This window comes from Octopus sinensis, linkage group LG4 (genome assembly GCF_006345805.1).
Source record: "Octopus sinensis linkage group LG4, ASM634580v1, whole genome shotgun sequence".
In the NCBI taxonomy this organism is placed as follows: Eukaryota; Metazoa; Mollusca; class Cephalopoda; order Octopoda; family Octopodidae; genus Octopus; species Octopus sinensis.
Window position 1 is genome coordinate 20,854,073 of NC_043000.1, and position 18,430 is coordinate 20,872,502.

Genomic DNA, 18,430 nt, shown 5'->3' on the forward strand with positions numbered 1-18,430 from the left:
AGAGTGTTGATTCAAATATTTACAATAGCAAACTTCACTAAAGGTACCCAAGGCTCAAGAGTTGCTGTTAAACCAAACAACAGATTTAATCTACAACCTCCAAAAGACAAGGATGATCTCTCCAACAGGCTTTCATTCAGATTTTTCTTCTACAAAATTTCAGTTACAGAGTTTTGGTTGATGTAAGAGTATGATAGAAGACACTTGCTCTAAATGCAGTGCATTGAGATTGAACCTGAAATCAATTAGCTGAGAAGAAAACTTCTTAACCACACAACCATGCTTGAACTATATTAGACTTCTTAACTCCCAGACAATGTATTGCTAGTGCATATGTTATTATCAACATTGCAATTTATCTGTAACTATTACACACAGGCATGTTGTACATCAATATGTTTCAATTTAACTGGACATAACTGCAGGTCATATGTGCAGCAGAGCAGATTGTAGCTGTGTTCTTCCTATGTCTGCGTGTTGTTTCTTTTTTTTTTCTTTTTGTTTCTTTTTTTGTCAGTTTTAATACTTTTGCTTTACTTTATAAATTATTGTATTGTCTACTATGGGAAATAGTTATTGTGCATGGTTTATAACTCTGTACATGGTTTGTAGCAAAAATTTGTGGACCAGCCAAAGTTGACGTAATTAGTATCGATCTTATGTTTTGCTTGTAGACTAATGTCACCATTTTATATTTTATCTAATTTTCAAACCAATGAATGATTGCAGGGTATTTCATTGTCTTTGTCTTAACTGCACGAATGTTATTGGTGTGTTATTGGGATACCTTAGTGTTATTCTTGTGTATTCGGAGAATGTTAGTGTCATTGAACAAGACAATGTTTTCCATTGTTATTCTTGGAAAGATAGATTTATTTATCTGTTTCTGAAAATAATTTCTTCTTGAGAAACAAGGTTTTCACTTTGTAATTGTGTAATTATTAATAATTGCAATTATGTAATTATTAATAATTATAATTACTGATATGGTGGCAAACTTGCAGAATCATTAACATGCCAAGTAAAATGCATAATGGCAGTTTGCTTGTCTTTACATTCTGAGTTCAAATTCTGCTGGGGTCAGCTTTGCTTTTCATCCCTTTGGGATCAATAAAATATGAACCAGCTTAAGCACTGGGATCAATGTAATCAACTTACTGTTCCACCCTGAAATTGTCAGCCTTGTGTCAAAATTTGAAACTGGTAATTATAATTAAGGATTAAAATATGTGAGTGACTATAAACACTCACAAATTAGGACAATTTAACCGACTGCAATGAAATAAACATTGAATCTTGAGTGTCTTTGCAGAGATTTAGGGAAGTCTTGTGTAAGGATAACAAAATAGTATGTTGTAGCAACCCATTTAGGGAACCAAGGATCTTGGAAGCTTTTTGTTACCATAGAGTTGGGAGAGTCTATGGTAAATGCTTATTCTTTTCTACTCAAGGCACAAGGCGGAATTTGAACTCAGAACGTAAAGACAAACGAAATACTGCTAAGCATTTCGCCCAGCATGCTAACATTTCTGCCAGCTTGCTGCCTTATGGTAAATGCTTATTATTCGATAAATGTTGATACAATGAAAAGTATCATTTTTATAAAATACTAGCAAATTAATACAAGATCATAATAAGTATTAGGATAGAGTAGCTTGGGTGAAACATTGTGTGATCCTCATTTAACGTCCGCTTTCCATGCTAGCATGGATCAGACGATTTGACTGAGGACTGGTGAACCAGATGGCTGCACCAGGCTCCAATCTGATTTGGCACAGTTTCTACAGCTGGATGCCCTTCCTAATGCCAACCACTCCGAGAGTGTAATGGGTGCTTTTACGTGCCACCAGCACGAGGGCCAGTCAGGTGGTACTGGCAACAGTCACACTCAAATGGTGCTTTTTATGTGCCACTTGCACAGGAGCCAGTCCAGCAGCACTGGCAATGACTTTGCTTGAATGTTTTTTCACGTGCCTCCAGCACAAGTGCCAGTAAGGCGACGCATATTGATATTAAATGATATAAAACTAACGATTATATTTTGTAAATTCTACTGGCAGAAAGTTTACCCTTTAATAATTTTTTTAATTTATTCTATTTTTATTTATTCTGTCAGATCAATGTCGGTTGTGGTGCCAGTTCAACTCACAAATATCCTGTACGTCTGGAATATTCTGTAAATGGTGGTAAAACATGGCAGCTGATTGTTCCTAATTGTGCTGATTATGCTTTGGCTCGTTGTGATGACCAAACGCGACCAACATCGATATATTATTCTGGCACAACCAAATATTGGAGAAGAATTATCATTCCTTTAGATGGACTTCATGCTTGTGGGTATGAACTTGGCTTTTACCAATTTACTACTTCTGGAGTAAATATTGAATAAAAGGTTTTTGTGGCTGTATTTTAGAACATCATTTTGATTTGATAGGGAAAGCAATGGAATTTTCTCCACACTAAATACATTATTACAATAAATACTGTGTAGATTCTACATGCAACTATTTTAGAATTCATTGAAAACAACAACTCCTCTACCATGTAAGGTAATAGGGTAAATCTTATTTAAATAGTTTACTTATTCTCACCAGACAGGCTATTTAGTAACCAAGAATTTTTGGTTTTTAAACTTTGTCTTTTTGACAATATATAGATTCTTTTACTTGGTGAAAGATAGCTCTTTGATGTCTTTATCAGAAGTTTGGCACTGAAAATCAATAGCTTACAATGCTAAAAGATTAAGTGAAAAAAAAATCTACTGATTGTATAACAGGAATCTAAGTGATAAATTATATTGAAGCCACAAAAGTTACTGAGAATTACTTTAAACTTTTATATACAAGTTTTGGCCAACTGTGGTCTTTGAAAGATTAACACAGTCGTCATGAGAAACTGTTTATCATACAACACCATCAGATAATATTTCTCCTCAGCAAAAGGCTCTGTCTGTTATATTAGGCTTCTTCCTCATGGTAAACCAATTTATTCCACTTTTGATCTGTTTATATTCATTAATTGCAACCACAAACCATTGTCACAAACCATTGCTAGTTCCTTCATATCTTACTATTTACCTAATGAATTTAATTAAGTTTGTTTTAAACATATTTGTTTAAGAATTCAAATAAGTTCTTTATATTAACCACTTATACCCATACAGGTGTCAGTTAGAATCTCATGACATACTAAGCTCAAGATACTTCTTATCTTATGCAATATCATATTTTAGTAACTCTTTTTCCAGTACAATATCCAATTAAAATTAGTTTATTACAAAGTTACCAAAATGATCAGTACTGTAAATCTTTAAAAAAAATTGGATAACAAATAATTCTGTAATAGTGTAGGTGGTCATATCACCAGACTATCAACCTATTGGTCTGTGATCAATGACTTACTGTTACATGATGCCCCTTACTAAAACATCCAACAAACTAACTAGCGAGGAAATTACTATATAGTCTCTCAACATGCTAGAAATAGCTGTCAAATCATACCTTATTGTCTTTAAAAAAAAACTGGAGGAATACATCGAATATTTCTAAATGTTCTATATATGAAAAAACAAAACATGAGATGGTTCCAGCTGGAATTCTTTTGATCATAGATCTGTTCAATCAAGGCTCACCTCAGGATAAACACTACAGTCAACTCTTAGAGGCCCACAATGCCAGTTGGCCACTGTAAGTAGTCTGTGCAATATAGTTGACAAAGTTTGTTAGCTTGCAGTCCTGGGTTCCAATTCTCTTACGATAGGGGAGGGTTCCTGCATGAGTTATGACAGCAAGCAACAAGACAATTCAGTTTTTAGGTTGTGTGTGTGTGTTTGTGTGCTTATGTTTAGTTATAATAAAAACAATTTTACATTAATCTTGGAATTACTCTATACTTTCATATATATATAAAATTTAAAATAATAATAATGAAAAATTGAATATTAATTTGATTAATATCAATTTAAAACCAGTGGTCTACCATAGAGGAAAATCTGAAGATTCAGAAAAATTATATTACATACATATAAGTGGGATGACCACTAAGTGGACATCCATTATGCTAGAAGTAGACCCCCTATGGTCTTACCACTAAGAAAGAATTGTTCTCAAGAAAATTTAGCAAAATTTGCTAAATTGTCTTGAACACAATCCTTTCTTAGTGGTAAGACCATAGGGGGTCTACTTCTAGCATAATGGATGTCCACTTAGTGGTCATCCTTCTTATATGTATGTTATATATATATATATAACCTGTGTGCTCATGAGTTGTTGGAATAGTTAGAAAAGACAAAGGATTGTATAATTATCTGCTTGTCACTGTGTGTTATATTATAGAATAACGTGGGAAGGTTATACTTTGATTATCTTGTTTTTTTGTTTGTTTTTTGTTTGATAAATTCAATAATATTGACTGCATTGTTCATTTTAAAAAAGCATTTTTAATATGTGAGGAGCAATTTCTAAAGCCAGGTAGAGTTTTGTAAGAAATGTGAAAAGTCTATGGTAAACTTAAATGTAATAAACATTTTCATTACAATATTTCTTTTCAAATACACTGCCTTTGTTTAATTCTAATTAATTTTGAAAATAATGAAAACTTTAATAAAATAACTTTATCCTTATTATGCTTGTATTTGGAACATAAATTAACATGAAATTTTGATGGAGAATTTTGACCCTTTAGCATTAAAACCAGCAATATCCAGCCAAAATATTCTACCAATTTTATGTTAAAACTGGTTAGATCCAGTCCATCATACCTACCCTACAATGCCATTATAAAAATAAACAATCACATTATTGAACTCTTGAAGTTACAAGATAATTGAGGATCAATTCAAAACAATTTGACAATGCTAAGGGGTTAGCATAGATCTCATAAAAATAAAAAGTTTGAATCATAGAATCAGAAGTAGTTTCAAACAGGTTGGTATCAAAAGGGTTAACATTGAATATTTTTACAACATCGTAGCAAAGCTGTAAAAGCTAAAAAAATTTTCTTTTTATCAATATAAAGCTAGCCAATTCTGCTTACCATTCTATGATATATGCCAATAACATATTATTTCTATTCTTTTTTTTGTTTGTTTTTTATTAAAACAGTGCTATTCGCTTCCGTTGGACGCAAGGACACATTCCTCACTTTGACTATGCCCCAGAGTGGGCTATTGATAATGTGTTTATTGGAATGATGTGCCTTAGTAATTGCAATGGACATGGAAGTTGCGGGAGCTCAATGTTTTGTGAATGTGATGAGGGTTATGGGGGAGACAGCTGCACTCCTTTCCAACAACACCCCACCTCTATGAAAGAAGAGTTTAAGGAACCAGTGGTGGGTGGATCAAGCGCAGTTCGAGATTACTTTCAAAAACCATCTTCACAATTGCTTGAAGGTAACTGATACACTGTATTTGGAATTTATTGTGAATACTGCTTAATTACAACATATATTTATGTACATGTGTGTGCATATGCATGTGTGTGTGTGTGAGAGAGAGAGAGAGAGAGCATGCTTGTGTGTGTGTATGCATGTGTGTTCTGATACATACCTGAACAATGAAGAAAGTGTGTTATATGTGCTCATATGTATTATATTGTTGTTAATGTCACTGTTGTAATTCACTCTAAATTGATAATAATTATGTTACATTCTCCTTATGTTCTTCTCTAACAGCACAAACAGCATTGGATGAGAAAAAATGGTTTATTTGGAGCAATGGCCGTATTACACCTAAGGAGTGTGGTCTTTTAATCAGAGGTGCAAGTCTATACTTTGGAGAAAATGGTGACAGAGTTCTTATTAGCAAAGACCTAGATTTGTCTCGTGTCAGGTAGAAACACCTTTTCTATTTTAACCTAATTCATTATTGCCTTTTTATTGATTTATACTGAAATCTATGAAAGATTTTTATAGTTTCTTTCTAATGAAATACATTTTCTCACACTTTTAACTAAATACAACATTTCCTGACAAATTGAGCTTTCAATGATTTTTTTTTTTTTTTCCCTTACTGAAATAATTACAATAGCACTACATTGCTGTCTGAAACTGTGATAATCAACTCAGAAATAATACTTGTAAGTCAGTTCTTTATACAACCCAGAAATTACTCTCGAGGTTAAATCTCAGGGCATAACTGCAATGGACAAGAGGGTGAATATAAGAGAGAAGAATAGGATGAGTGGTTAGGAATGTTTGTGAGACTATGAAAGGAGAGTGGCTGATGGATAGCAATGGAGATAGAAGGGAATAGAATATTTCTATCCATTTTGGTAGTACAAATATTAATTGACACTGCAGATAATTAAATGCACAAGACAAAATCTAACAAATTTTTTTGCACTATTTAATATGCACTGTTGTGCACATCATTAATTGACCTAACAGTCAGCAATTAATTTATCTGTAGGGAAATTCCTCTCCCTTTGTTATATATACACAAATATGGACATAGTAGATAACAGCTAGCCTTCAGCCACCCTTTTGGAACCCTGTTGTGTCCACTACTCTGATTGGTTGGTATTGGCGCAGTTTGTCTCTTGCTCTATTGCACACCAATATACAACCCAACCAATCGCAGCCATCTGATAAGATCACGTCGGGGTCACCATTTGTAAATGACCGTGCAAATGAGAGGTGACGAGAGTGGCTCCTTTAGTACACCACACGGTCGGTACAATGAATACAAAAAGGATAAATGAGTATAAGTGCCAGAAGGAAAAGAGAGACACAACTGGGTAGAATGTTTAAGAGAGGATTTTATTTATATGTTAACATGTGTGTCTGTGTGATCGTCACACATACACATTATGTATACATGACAGCCTGTCTATTATTATGTAACTGTCAGCAAAACTCTTTATGTACATCAGATTTTATGGTCAAGTGCAGTTCTTAATAGTAGTGATAGTATACAATTTCTGTGGACAGAAGACCAGGGGGTACACACTTTCTGATTAGTTACCCCAAATAGGACCAAAACCAATCAAACTGATCTCCCTTCTTCTGCCTGCAAAGAGATTGTTTAGACAGTTGTTTATATTTGTCCGGTGTATCTAATCACACATTATAATAACAGCTGAAGCTTGTACTATTTTTGTAGAGAAAACTCTATTGTGCATTTACATGATATCTCTTAACTATTTTAGCATAACCTCATGTGATATCAAAATTATTACTCCAGAATTCAATATGTTAATAAGATACTCATTGAATATTTATATTGTTTAACTCTATAGCAACCATGCTAGAACAGACCTGTCATCAAAGGCATTCCAACCATGACAATTTCATTTTTTTCAACAATAATAATTCAACAATAAATATTAGAGCTATTTCTTATCTATTTTGGTGTTCTGTCATTCAAGAATAAATTAATTTTTAATTTTGTTAATTTCCTTTCAGTATTGTTCAGTTCTTCCTGCGACTTGGTTGTAAAGCCTCTCCGCCCAGCACAGGGACCCCTCCAGTGTATGTCCAATATTCAGTCGATGGTGGAATTACATGGCATACCTTTGAGCAATTTGACTTTTCCTATGAAAGTAACAAACCTGAATACATTGTTCTTCATCTGCCTGAAAAAGCTCGAACAAATTCTACCAAGCTGCAATGGTGGCAGCCATCAACTGATGGTATTTTCACTGAACAATGGGCAGTCGATCAGGTTGGCAATCAACAAATTCCTTTTTACAAATGTTTGCTTTCATTGGTTTTAGTCTATATTTTTGTAAATCTCTGTGAAAACTGAGTAAGATAATACTAAATTTACAATATTCAGATCACATTTTCATTTCCGGATCGCAGTACAATGAGGCATTAGAACACTTTTGATGAACATACCATAAATTAGGATTTCCATAAAGAAATTTTGAAAACAAATCTGTGTATTCTGGAAAAGTTTGGCACTAAAAAATCTTATAATAAGGCGAGGCACAGATATGGCTGTGTGGTTAAGAAGTTTGCTTTTCAACCACATGGTTTCAGTTTCAGGCCCACTGCATGTCAGCTTGAGCAAATGTCTTTTACAGCACATGTCAACCAAAGCTATGTCAGTGGATTTGACAAACAGAAACTGAAAGAAGCCCATCATATATATATATATATATATATTATATATATATATATATATATGTGCCCGTGCTAGTAGGGTGCCAAGAGCACCATCCGAGCATGATCGTTGCCAGAGCAGCGAACTAGCTTCTGTGGCACGTAAAAGGGCACCATTTGAGCGTGATCGTTACCAATGTCGCCTTACTGGCACCTGTGCCGGTGGCATGTGTAAAAAGATTCAAGCGAGGTCATTGCCAGTACTGCCTGACTGGCCCACATGCCGGTGAGACGTAAAAAGCACCCACTACACTGTCGGAGTCGTTGGCATTAGGAAAGGCATTCAGCTGTAGAAACTCTGTTAGATCAAGATTGGAGCCTGGTGCAGCCATCTGGTTCGCCAGCCCTCAGTCAAAATCGTCCGACCCATGCTAGCATGGAAAGCAGACATTAAATGATGATGATATATGTATATATATATATATATATATATAGATAGATAGATAGATAGATAGATAGATAGATAGATATATGCACACACACACACACGTGTGTTTGTTTGTGTATTTATGTCTCCTTGTTCTTGACACCACATGATAGTTGTAAAGAAGCACCACCATCATACAGGCAGCATCCTTCATTTCCAATCTTCAGAGAAATCATGTTTAGCAATGGCAAAATACTACCTTACTAGGAAACAGGAAAGGGTTAGCAATAGGAAAGTCATCTGGCAGTAGAAAATCTCCCTCAATTCTATCCAACTGATACAAGCATGAAAACCTGGATGTCAAATGATGACAATGATGAGGGGAAAATAGCAATGATAGAAGTCTTTGTTTCAAGACATAAATCCTTTCATTTTAACGTAATAATCTTTTAATCTTTCTCACCTTCATTTAACTTCAGATAGTATTTATTAACCAGGCACTTAACATTTTCATTCATCACCGTTCAATATTGGGTTTATCTTTTGCTAATCACCATTGCATCTTAATTCTTAATCCCGGTCAGTTTCAATATAAATCATTTGGATTCCTAGTTATCATCATCGTTTAATGTCCGTTCTCCATGCTAGTTAAATTAGTTAATTATTGTCTTGTTTCTTCAAGAGTTTTAATAAAGAAAATACTGATTAATTTATGAATAAAATTATACTTCCTTGATTTGTGCAGATTTATGTTGGAGGAGATATTGATGGCACTGAAATGCTTCTGGATGAACCAACAATTCCTCAAGATACAAACTGGCTGCTTTATCCTGGAGGAGAAATCAAAAAAGTCTGTGGGTCTGCTACAGAAGCCCTCTCCTTTGAAGGTATACTCCATCTTTTAAATAATTGGTTCTCAACAGGGGCTCATATGACTCTTTAAGATCCATATAAGATTTTTGTTATTGAAATTTATGTACAATAAATTGTTTATACTTCTACTATATGCAAAATCATCATCATCATCGTTTAACATCCATTTTCCATGCTAGCATGGGTTGGAAGGTTCGACCGGGGTCTGGGAAGCCAAGAGGTTGCACCAGGCTCCAGTCTGATCTGGCAGTGTTTCTACCGCTGGATGCCCTTCCTAACGCCAACCACTCCATGAGTGTAGTGGGTGCTTTTTACATGCCACCGGCACAGGTGCCAGACAAGGCTAGCATCAGTCACATTCAGATGGTGCATTTTACGTGCCACCGGCAAAATATTTTAACAATTTTTTGTACAGCTCCAAATAATATCTAATTACAAAGAATGTTATAGAATTTTTTAAACGTCAAATGTCTATGAAAATCCATCCAAGTAAAATTGGAATCAATGGGGTCCATAGGTGAAAAATGGTCAAGAACCATTGCTTTACATTTTTGTGGTTGATACAGAAATACAACATGAGATGATGTTTTTGTTTCTATGCATTTGGAATGGAATTGAATAATCTCAACAGGTTTCACAGTTTAGGAGCCATTGTCTGCATAATATTATAAAATTTATCTTTTTGGAATTTTAAATTAAATTGTTTGCTGATGAACTCTGGAACAGGAAATACATCTTGTAAAACATTCTACTGACATCTATGAAGGTGACATTCATAATAGAATGGATTTATATTGACCCAAAAGTGAAATTTCTAAGTAAAAACATATAAAAATATTTCAATATCCAAGTTGAAGCCCAATAATCATAAAAAGGATAATTACAGATCATGAGGCCTTCACTTTACATTGTAATATTGTTATTTTGTTGTCATTGATTAGTCCAGCTTAGCTTGGATCAAAGAGACCTATAAATCAAAGACATTCCAACCATGACACATCATCCTTTTGCATATCCTACACAACAAGGTTCCTTTGTTTTAAACAGTAGGGTGTGATTTGAGGAGATTCAGTTGCTATTTCTAGCAGATTGAACGACCATGTAGAGACTCCATTGTTGGCTTCAGAACTCCCCTCGCTATTGTTGTCCTAACTAATACACATTACTTAATCTACCTCTAGATTGAACTATTTTGCCACTCCTATAACTTTGTGGCTATCCTGAGGAAGTATATCTAGTGTTTGATGAATATATTCATTTAACCCTTTCATTACTGTATTTATTTTGAGATGCTCTATGTTTCTTTCAATTACTTTACGTATAACAAAGAATTTAGTAAAATAACTCAGTTATCATTAAGCTAGTGTTAGGAACATAAATTGTAACTAAGATTTGGTGGAAGATTTTAATTCAAACCTTATGAAAACAAGACATTTGGAGCCAGAGTCAGTTTCAGCCAGGTTGGTAACGAAAGGGTTAAGCAAGTCAAAATTCTTGTTGCATTGATGGTGTGCAAATGTCCCAACTCTCCGGGACATCCCTTCATTAACAACTCAACAGGACTGTTGTAAATCAAAAGCAATCGAAAGCAAAATCCTTTGATCTCCCCTTTTATGTATCTCTGGGGCAATTTTTTTGAAGTGTTTAAAATGCTTATTAAACATACAAGTCTTGATGGTACAAAGATTTGTTTCTTCCGTTTATTTCCCAATGGTCATCTTTCCAACTATTAACGAATATAAATTATTTAAATACTAGCATACTTTGTAGATGTTGACAATTCATATAATTTCTTTCCACTACCAATTTCACAAAGTATCCCAATATTCACTGGGCTGTTTTTAAGTTCATTCTCACATCTCTGCCATAAGAATCAGTAGCAGAAGAGATTTAAATGAAGCTGATTCTTTTCATAAAGATGTGATGATGATCAAGTTTGTTACTCTCCTTACTCTTTTACTTGTTTCAGTCATTTGACTGTGGCCATGCTGGAGCACCGCCTTTTAGTTGAGCAAATTGACCCCAGGACTTATTCTTTGTAAGCCTAGTACTTATTCTATCAGTCTCTTTTGCCGGACCGCTAAGTTACAGGGATGTAAAGACACCAGCATCGGTTGTCAAGCAATATTGTGGGGACAAACACAGACACACAAACATATACACACACATACATATATATATACGTATATGGGCTTCTTTCAGTTTCCATCTATCAAATCCACTCACAAGGCTTTGGTCGGCCCAAGGTTATAGTAGAAGACACTTGTCCAAGGTGCCATGCAGTGGGACTGAACCTGGAACCATGTGGTTGGTAAGCAAGCTACTTACCACACAGCCACTCCTACGCCCATTAATGTTAAAATTAAATTGTTTTTTTTTTTTTTCCTTGGGGTCTGAAATGTCATTAATCTCTAATAAACTTTTGCTTTATGCTAATATTAAATATAAATCTTTTCCAGATGAAGGTAATATGAGGTATGCAATATCCAGAGATGTGACCACCTATTCAGGGACATTCATTCAATTTGAAGTCTCAATGGGATGCGAAGACACTAAACAATGCTATGGTAAGTTTAATATTCTTCTATCAAATTCGGTTATATGTTATAACTTCTATTTCTGCTCTATTCAGTTATAATGTATCATTAATATACTCAATATATCATTTAACATATTTTATAATATACCATATACCATTAATGAGCAGTATATCATATCATTAATATATCATATAAAATACCACAAATGTACCAAATACTTAGGAATGATATACAAACTATTCAAGTCTACTTTCTTGGATTTGCCCTTCTTCATATTATAAATCATAGCTAATGTTAAAAGAGACCACTTAACCCTTTAGCATTTAAACCGGCCATATCCAGCCAAAAGTATTCTGCCTGTTTTATGTTGAAACTGGTCAGATCTGGTCTCTCAGACCAACCCTACAATATCGTTTTAAAAATTAACAGCTACCTCATCAAAATCTCATAGCTACAAGATAATGCATGATTAGTTCAAAACAATGTGGATGAAAAGGCATTAATTTTGGCAGAATAATGCAAACACTAAAGGGTTAATGATCTGGGTGTGTGTATAGTTTGGTAATAATAAGCAGATTCCAAGGTAGAACAATTGTAGATAATTACTTTACATTGCAAAGCAGACGAGCTTGAATTAGATAAAACTGACCTATCAAAAAAAAAAGGCACTTGTTCTCCCTGCAACTGAAGTTACTATTGTGTGTAATATAAACTCATCATCTATGTGTGTCAACTGAAGCTATGCTATTCTGAGCAATCAATGCTGGATTGTGTCTTAGATTTTATTAACTCTATTAAGTAGCTATTGTATTAGCAAATTACAGCACCAATTAAATTCCATGCTTTGAAAACACTTAGAGATTCTCAGCTCTTATAAATACCAAAGAGTTATCATCACATAAACACCCTTTCCTTTCTTTATGTGAATTATTCAATCTTTATGTGAATTATTCAATCCTTCTCAGAAGACATAACCATACTTTGTTTAAATCCTGTCTTGTCTTCTATTAATATCAAAAACACCTGACAGATATCTACGTTTTCCCCATCAACAATGACCTCCCATATATCCTCTCACAGAATATCACTATTTAATGACATTTAGCAATATGCAATGCTGAGTCAATCTCTTACTTCTCATGAATATTAATCAGTTTAAAGGTTTCCATTCACAAGATTCCTGTATCAACTATCTGAGATCTATCTTATGTTCACAACCTTACCGAAATCACATAAGCAACACTTTATATTCTCTTGAGAGCTAAAATATCATTTCAGCTTTAGTCATTATTTTCTCTCTTCAAAGCTTAAATATATTTTAAATGTTCATCCTCTTTAATCATTATATATTAAGAAGCCATTTTAAAAAGATATATTTGCATTATTAACAAGGTTTGCTGAAAATGCTCATTTGCTCACATTGCAGATATCTTGTTTCTATTTCAAGAGAAAAAAAATCAACAAACCACGCACTAACTCGACACCAACCCACTTGTTTTTTTATTATTTATTACCCACACTCTATTCTCCTTCCGAAAGACTCTCTGGAAGTATAAATGCAGTCCATTATTCCACTAAACTTGTAAAATTCCATCCCTGTCCATGTGTTTCTAAACCAACTTTCAAAATTTCACATTAATCACATCAGTCTTGCTTGTTTTAATATATTTTGGTGGACTAAGGCAGTGAGATGGCAGAATCATTAGCCCACCAGACAAAATGCTTTGCAGCATTTCATGTCTTTACATTCTGGGTTCAAATTCTGCCAAGGTCAATTTTGTCTTTTATTATTCTGGGATCAATAAAATAAGTACCAGCTTAGCCCTGGGGTCGATGTAATCGACTTGCCCCTCCCTAAAATTTTGCTGGCCTTGTGCCAAAAATTTGAGACTAATATTCAGGTGGACCTCAACAAAATACAGACAATTTCATCATCACTTAACGTCTGCTTTCCATGTTGGCATGGGTTGGACGGTTTAACTGAGAACTGGCAGCCCAGTAGGCTGCACCAGGCTCCAATCTGATCTGGCAAGGTGTCTACAGCTGGATACCCTTCCTAATGCCAACCACTCCAAGAGTGTAGTGGGTGCTTTTACATTGCCACCGACACAGGAGCCAGTTAGGGGGTATTAGCATCGACATAGACATATATATATATATATATATATATATATATATATATATATATTATATATATATATATATATATATATATATATACAGAGAGAGAGAGAGAGAGATAGGCACAGCGGTAATTGTGTGTTTCAAATGCTTACTTTCCAGCTACATGGCTTCAGGTCAACTTGGGTAAATGCCTTGCAAACAGATTTGGTAGAGAGAAACTGAAATGTGTGTGGGGGAGTGTCTCCCAGTTTTGACATTACAGGACTGTTATAAATGTGTGTCACCACTGTATGAGCACTATATTTCATTTCCAGTCTTCTCTGGAAACATGTCTGACCATGGAGAAATACAACCTTACCTGGAAACAGGAGATATTGGTGACTGGAAGGTCATCCTACTGTAGAAAATCTACTTCAATAAGGCGGCAAGCAGGCAGAAACGTTAGCACGCCAGGCGAAATGCTTTGTGGTATTTCATCTTCCGCTGCATTCTGAGTTCAAATTCTGCCAAGGTCAACTTTGCCTTTCATCCTTTCAAGGTCGGTAAATGAAGTACCAGTTATGCACTGGGATCGATGTAATCAACTTCATCCCTTTGTCTGTCCTTGTTTGTCCCCTCTATGTTTAGCCCCTTGTGGGCAATAAAGAAATAAGAAAATCTATCTCAATAAATTCTGCCTGACCAATGCATGCATGGAAAAGTGGATGTTAAATGATGATCACGAGGATGAGGATAAGACCTGTTGAGGCAAGTGAGGATCAGAATCGAAATCGATCAATGGAAATTGCAGATGTGTTACCAGTGCCGGTGGCATGTAAGAGAACCTTCCGTTTCGCGACCGTTGTCAGCACCGCCCCGACTGGCCTCGTGCCGGTGGCACGTAAAAAGCACCATCCATTCGTGTCCGTTGCCAGCCTCGCCTGGCACATAAAAAGCATCATCCGTTCGTGGCCGTTTGCCAGCTCTGTCTGGCACCTGTGCGGTTGGCACGTAAAAAGCACCCACTACACTCACAGAGTGGTTGGCGTCAGGAAGGGCATCCAGCCGTAGAAACACAGCCAGATTTGACTGAGCCTGATGAAGCCTTCTGGCTTCACAGACCCCAGTAGAACCGTCCAACCCATGCTAGCATGGAAAACGGACGCTAAACGATGATGATGATGATATATATATATATATATATATATATATATATATATAAATGAGTAGATGGAACTGCTATATAAGCTTTCCAAAAAGTGAAGCTTAAGCTTCTCTCAAACATCAACAATAAAATAAATACTTAACACCCTCACCTGACTTTTGGGTGTCTTTAGTGAAATCCACTCTGCTACAAGTACAAAGACTAGATCTCTGGCTTGAGGACAGCCTATATGTTATGGGCCTTTCTCCTTTGCCATCTATCCAAACTTAGAAGCCCTTCAAAAGTTCATAGACACTGTCCTGTCTCCTGACTAAGCCATCAAGATTTATACTCTTCACTCTTTCTTTACAGTCAGTCATCACCTCCTCTCCTTCAAGTTACATCAAAAGAAGTCCCTTGGGGGAGAGGAGGTGGTGACTCATTCTTGACACCTAACTCATTTAACTATCAACTACCCCTCTACTCTTGTTCACCATTCATCATGTTCACTCCTACCCTCAACTCTAACTATCCCTCACTCTCCTGTCACACTCTTGTAGCCTTTATCTATCCTTCCTGTTATTCTTTCCCCACTTTCTTCCATTCACATTATTGTACCTTGTGGATATGCCTTCCTTTACCCTTTGTCACTAGCATCTTTATTACTATTGTCAGAGCCATCCCAATTACTCCTACTCACTCTTATCTAATATGGAGTAGCTATTTATCTCCTCCACAGCAACGAAACTGTTTTTGTTGATTTTATTTTACTTTAATCTCTTAACACCTAGCATAAAGCTTCCTCTTTTCATCTACTATTCTGCCCCCCACCCCGTCCCCCACTTTGTCGAGGGTGCTTTTTAGTCTTGCAAGTTACATGGCGACCTCATTGTGCCAGGGTCACAAAAATGGCACCCGAGACACTCTGTAAAGTGGTTGACATTATGAAAAGAATCCAATCATAGTAACCATACAAAAGCAGACATAGGCACATGAGACAATCCTTAGAACTGTTGGACCATGTCAAACCATCCAACCCATGCCAACATGGAAGACGCATAGATGATGATGATGAAGATGGTGGTGGTGGTCCACATAGACAAAATTGATTAAAATAATAAACACTTACCATTGTGATAAATGAAGGTAATGGCTAAAAGAAATCTCAATTCAAAGGAAGCAAGTTTGAACTCTCAAACACTCTGAAGCTGATTTTAAAATGTTCCATAGCAACAGCCAAAACTATTTAACAAATCTTGCTATCACATTTATATAACCTAATCTGGAATAGCAGCTGTATTGCAGATCAATAGTAGAAGTTGAACAGACCCATAATTCATTAGATTCCATGTGGAAATTATTATCTCTGTTTTGGGAAAAATGTAAAAATCTCACCTCTAGATGTTAAAATAGTGAAGGTCATATTCATCCAGACATCTTAATGACCAAACTCGATATTGTAAACTTAATTACAGTAGTTTTTCAAGCAACTGTTGATGAACGGTTACGCAACAGAAATAATTTTTTTTTTTAATTCCACAAATAACGTTTTCATCATAAAGTAAATTTGATACTATTCTCTGTACAAGAAGTATGTATTTCAAAGTGGAAAACCAGAAAACTTCATAGAACTAAGTGCTGAAGGCAAAGAATGCCTTTTTCATCATTCGTTGACAGTCCATGACCAGCTTTATTGTGCCTGAGCTGCTTTCAGAAGTAAGTGCCTGCATCAAGTACTCTTACCATCTCTCCACTTGTTGATGAGCCATGAAGGAAAGACAACTCATTATGTTCACAGCATCCATGAAGCCACAGGGGGTGCTAGATATTGGTTAAAAATAACCTTGTCAGTGCCGCTGGACTGGCTCCTGTGCAGGTGGCACATACAAAAGCACCATTTGAGCGTGGCCGTTACCTGTACCGCTTAACTGGCCCTTGTGCCGGTAGCATGTAAAAGCACCCACTACACTCTCAGAATGGTTGGTGTTAGGAAGGGCATCCAGCTGTAGAAACTCTGCCAGATCAGATTGGAGTCTGGTGCAGCCATTTGGTTTACCAGACCTCAGTCAAATCGTCCAACCCATGCTAGCATAGAAAGTGGACGTTAAACAATGATGATGATGATACATATCTGTCTTAGGGTCCCTCCTACTGGATTTTCTGTAAGGGTTTACTCACTTAACCTTTTTAAATTCTCAATAAATAACACCACAAGGCAGCAGAGCTTTGAATTAGGAATTATCCTTATCCTAGACAGATGTCCCTGGAGAGGTGAAATGGGCCATATCTACTTGTGTGTGTTTTTGTCAGCTGACAAATGGTAACATCCTTAATGCTTTACAGAGCCTTTGAATCTGATTAGTTATTCACAGACTGGAAACTTGGTCGAAATACTTAGACAAGAATCCAAACCATGGAGACATCCAAGAGCGGGCATGATATCTCCAATAAACTTCCACACAGTTTAGTTCTAATTTAGGAAATTTGACTCACAAGGATTTGGCCAACTGGTGGGCTATGATAGAAGATACTTTCCTAAGGTGGTATGCAGTTGGGGATCAAACTTAGTACCACTTAACTGAAAAGTGAATTTAATATACTAATAATGAAATTATTGTATGCAGTGCTCCTGTGCACCACAACTTGTCAAAAGTGCATATAAAGCATATGCTGTAATGTACAAATGTCTAGAAAGTGAACAGTGTATGAGTCAGATATATGCTTGGCGTGTGTATGGAGGGGAGAAAATCAGGTGTAGTGTTGGTGAATCTCAGAAAGCATGGAAGTTTTGAAGGATGCAGTACTCCGACAACTAACAACTGATGCCAGCAGTTTGTTCCTCCAACTCTTAGCATGAAAAAATGTTTCCGAAAGTCATGGGAGCTGTGCTGTTTTCTGACTTTGTAAACATGTCCACAAGTGTTAGACAGGTGGAGTTTGAAAAGGTGCTCAGAGTTATTCTTAGTAAGATGGTTAATAATTTTATGGGTGTCTGCTTGAACCTAAGGATTAGTTTCACAGTGTAAGGTAGTGCTCCAGCATGGCCACAGTCACATGACTGAAACAAGTAAAAGTGTAAAATAGTGTATTATTACAACCTGAACATAGATAGCACTGCTATGCTTTTTTATAGATAATACTCTACGTAGTTTGTTTTATCTCAAGAGAGTCATTATGCCAATAATAAATATACACTGGCTCTATTTCAATGCTTTTATTATTATTTGTCAATTTGTTAACATTTAACAAACAAACTAATCAATTGTTTAATTAATCAATCAATCAGATTGGTTTATC

At 35.7% G+C, this 18,430-nt stretch overlaps 1 protein-coding gene across 1 annotated transcript in view; it reads left to right on the forward strand.

The window, feature by feature from the left end:
- LOC115210297 (reelin) overlaps nucleotides 1-18,430 on the forward strand; it is a 254,404-nt gene that overhangs the window by 180,356 nt on the left and 55,618 nt on the right. Inside the window, exons 38-43 of the mRNA XM_036501881.1 lie at nucleotides 2,117-2,337; nucleotides 5,103-5,392; nucleotides 5,674-5,830; nucleotides 7,405-7,663; nucleotides 9,219-9,360; nucleotides 11,806-11,913. Of these exons, the coding sequence (XP_036357774.1) occupies nucleotides 2,117-2,337; nucleotides 5,103-5,392; nucleotides 5,674-5,830; nucleotides 7,405-7,663; nucleotides 9,219-9,360; nucleotides 11,806-11,913 (1,177 nt within the window). The remainder of the gene's footprint in view (nucleotides 1-2,116; nucleotides 2,338-5,102; nucleotides 5,393-5,673; nucleotides 5,831-7,404; nucleotides 7,664-9,218; nucleotides 9,361-11,805; nucleotides 11,914-18,430) is intronic.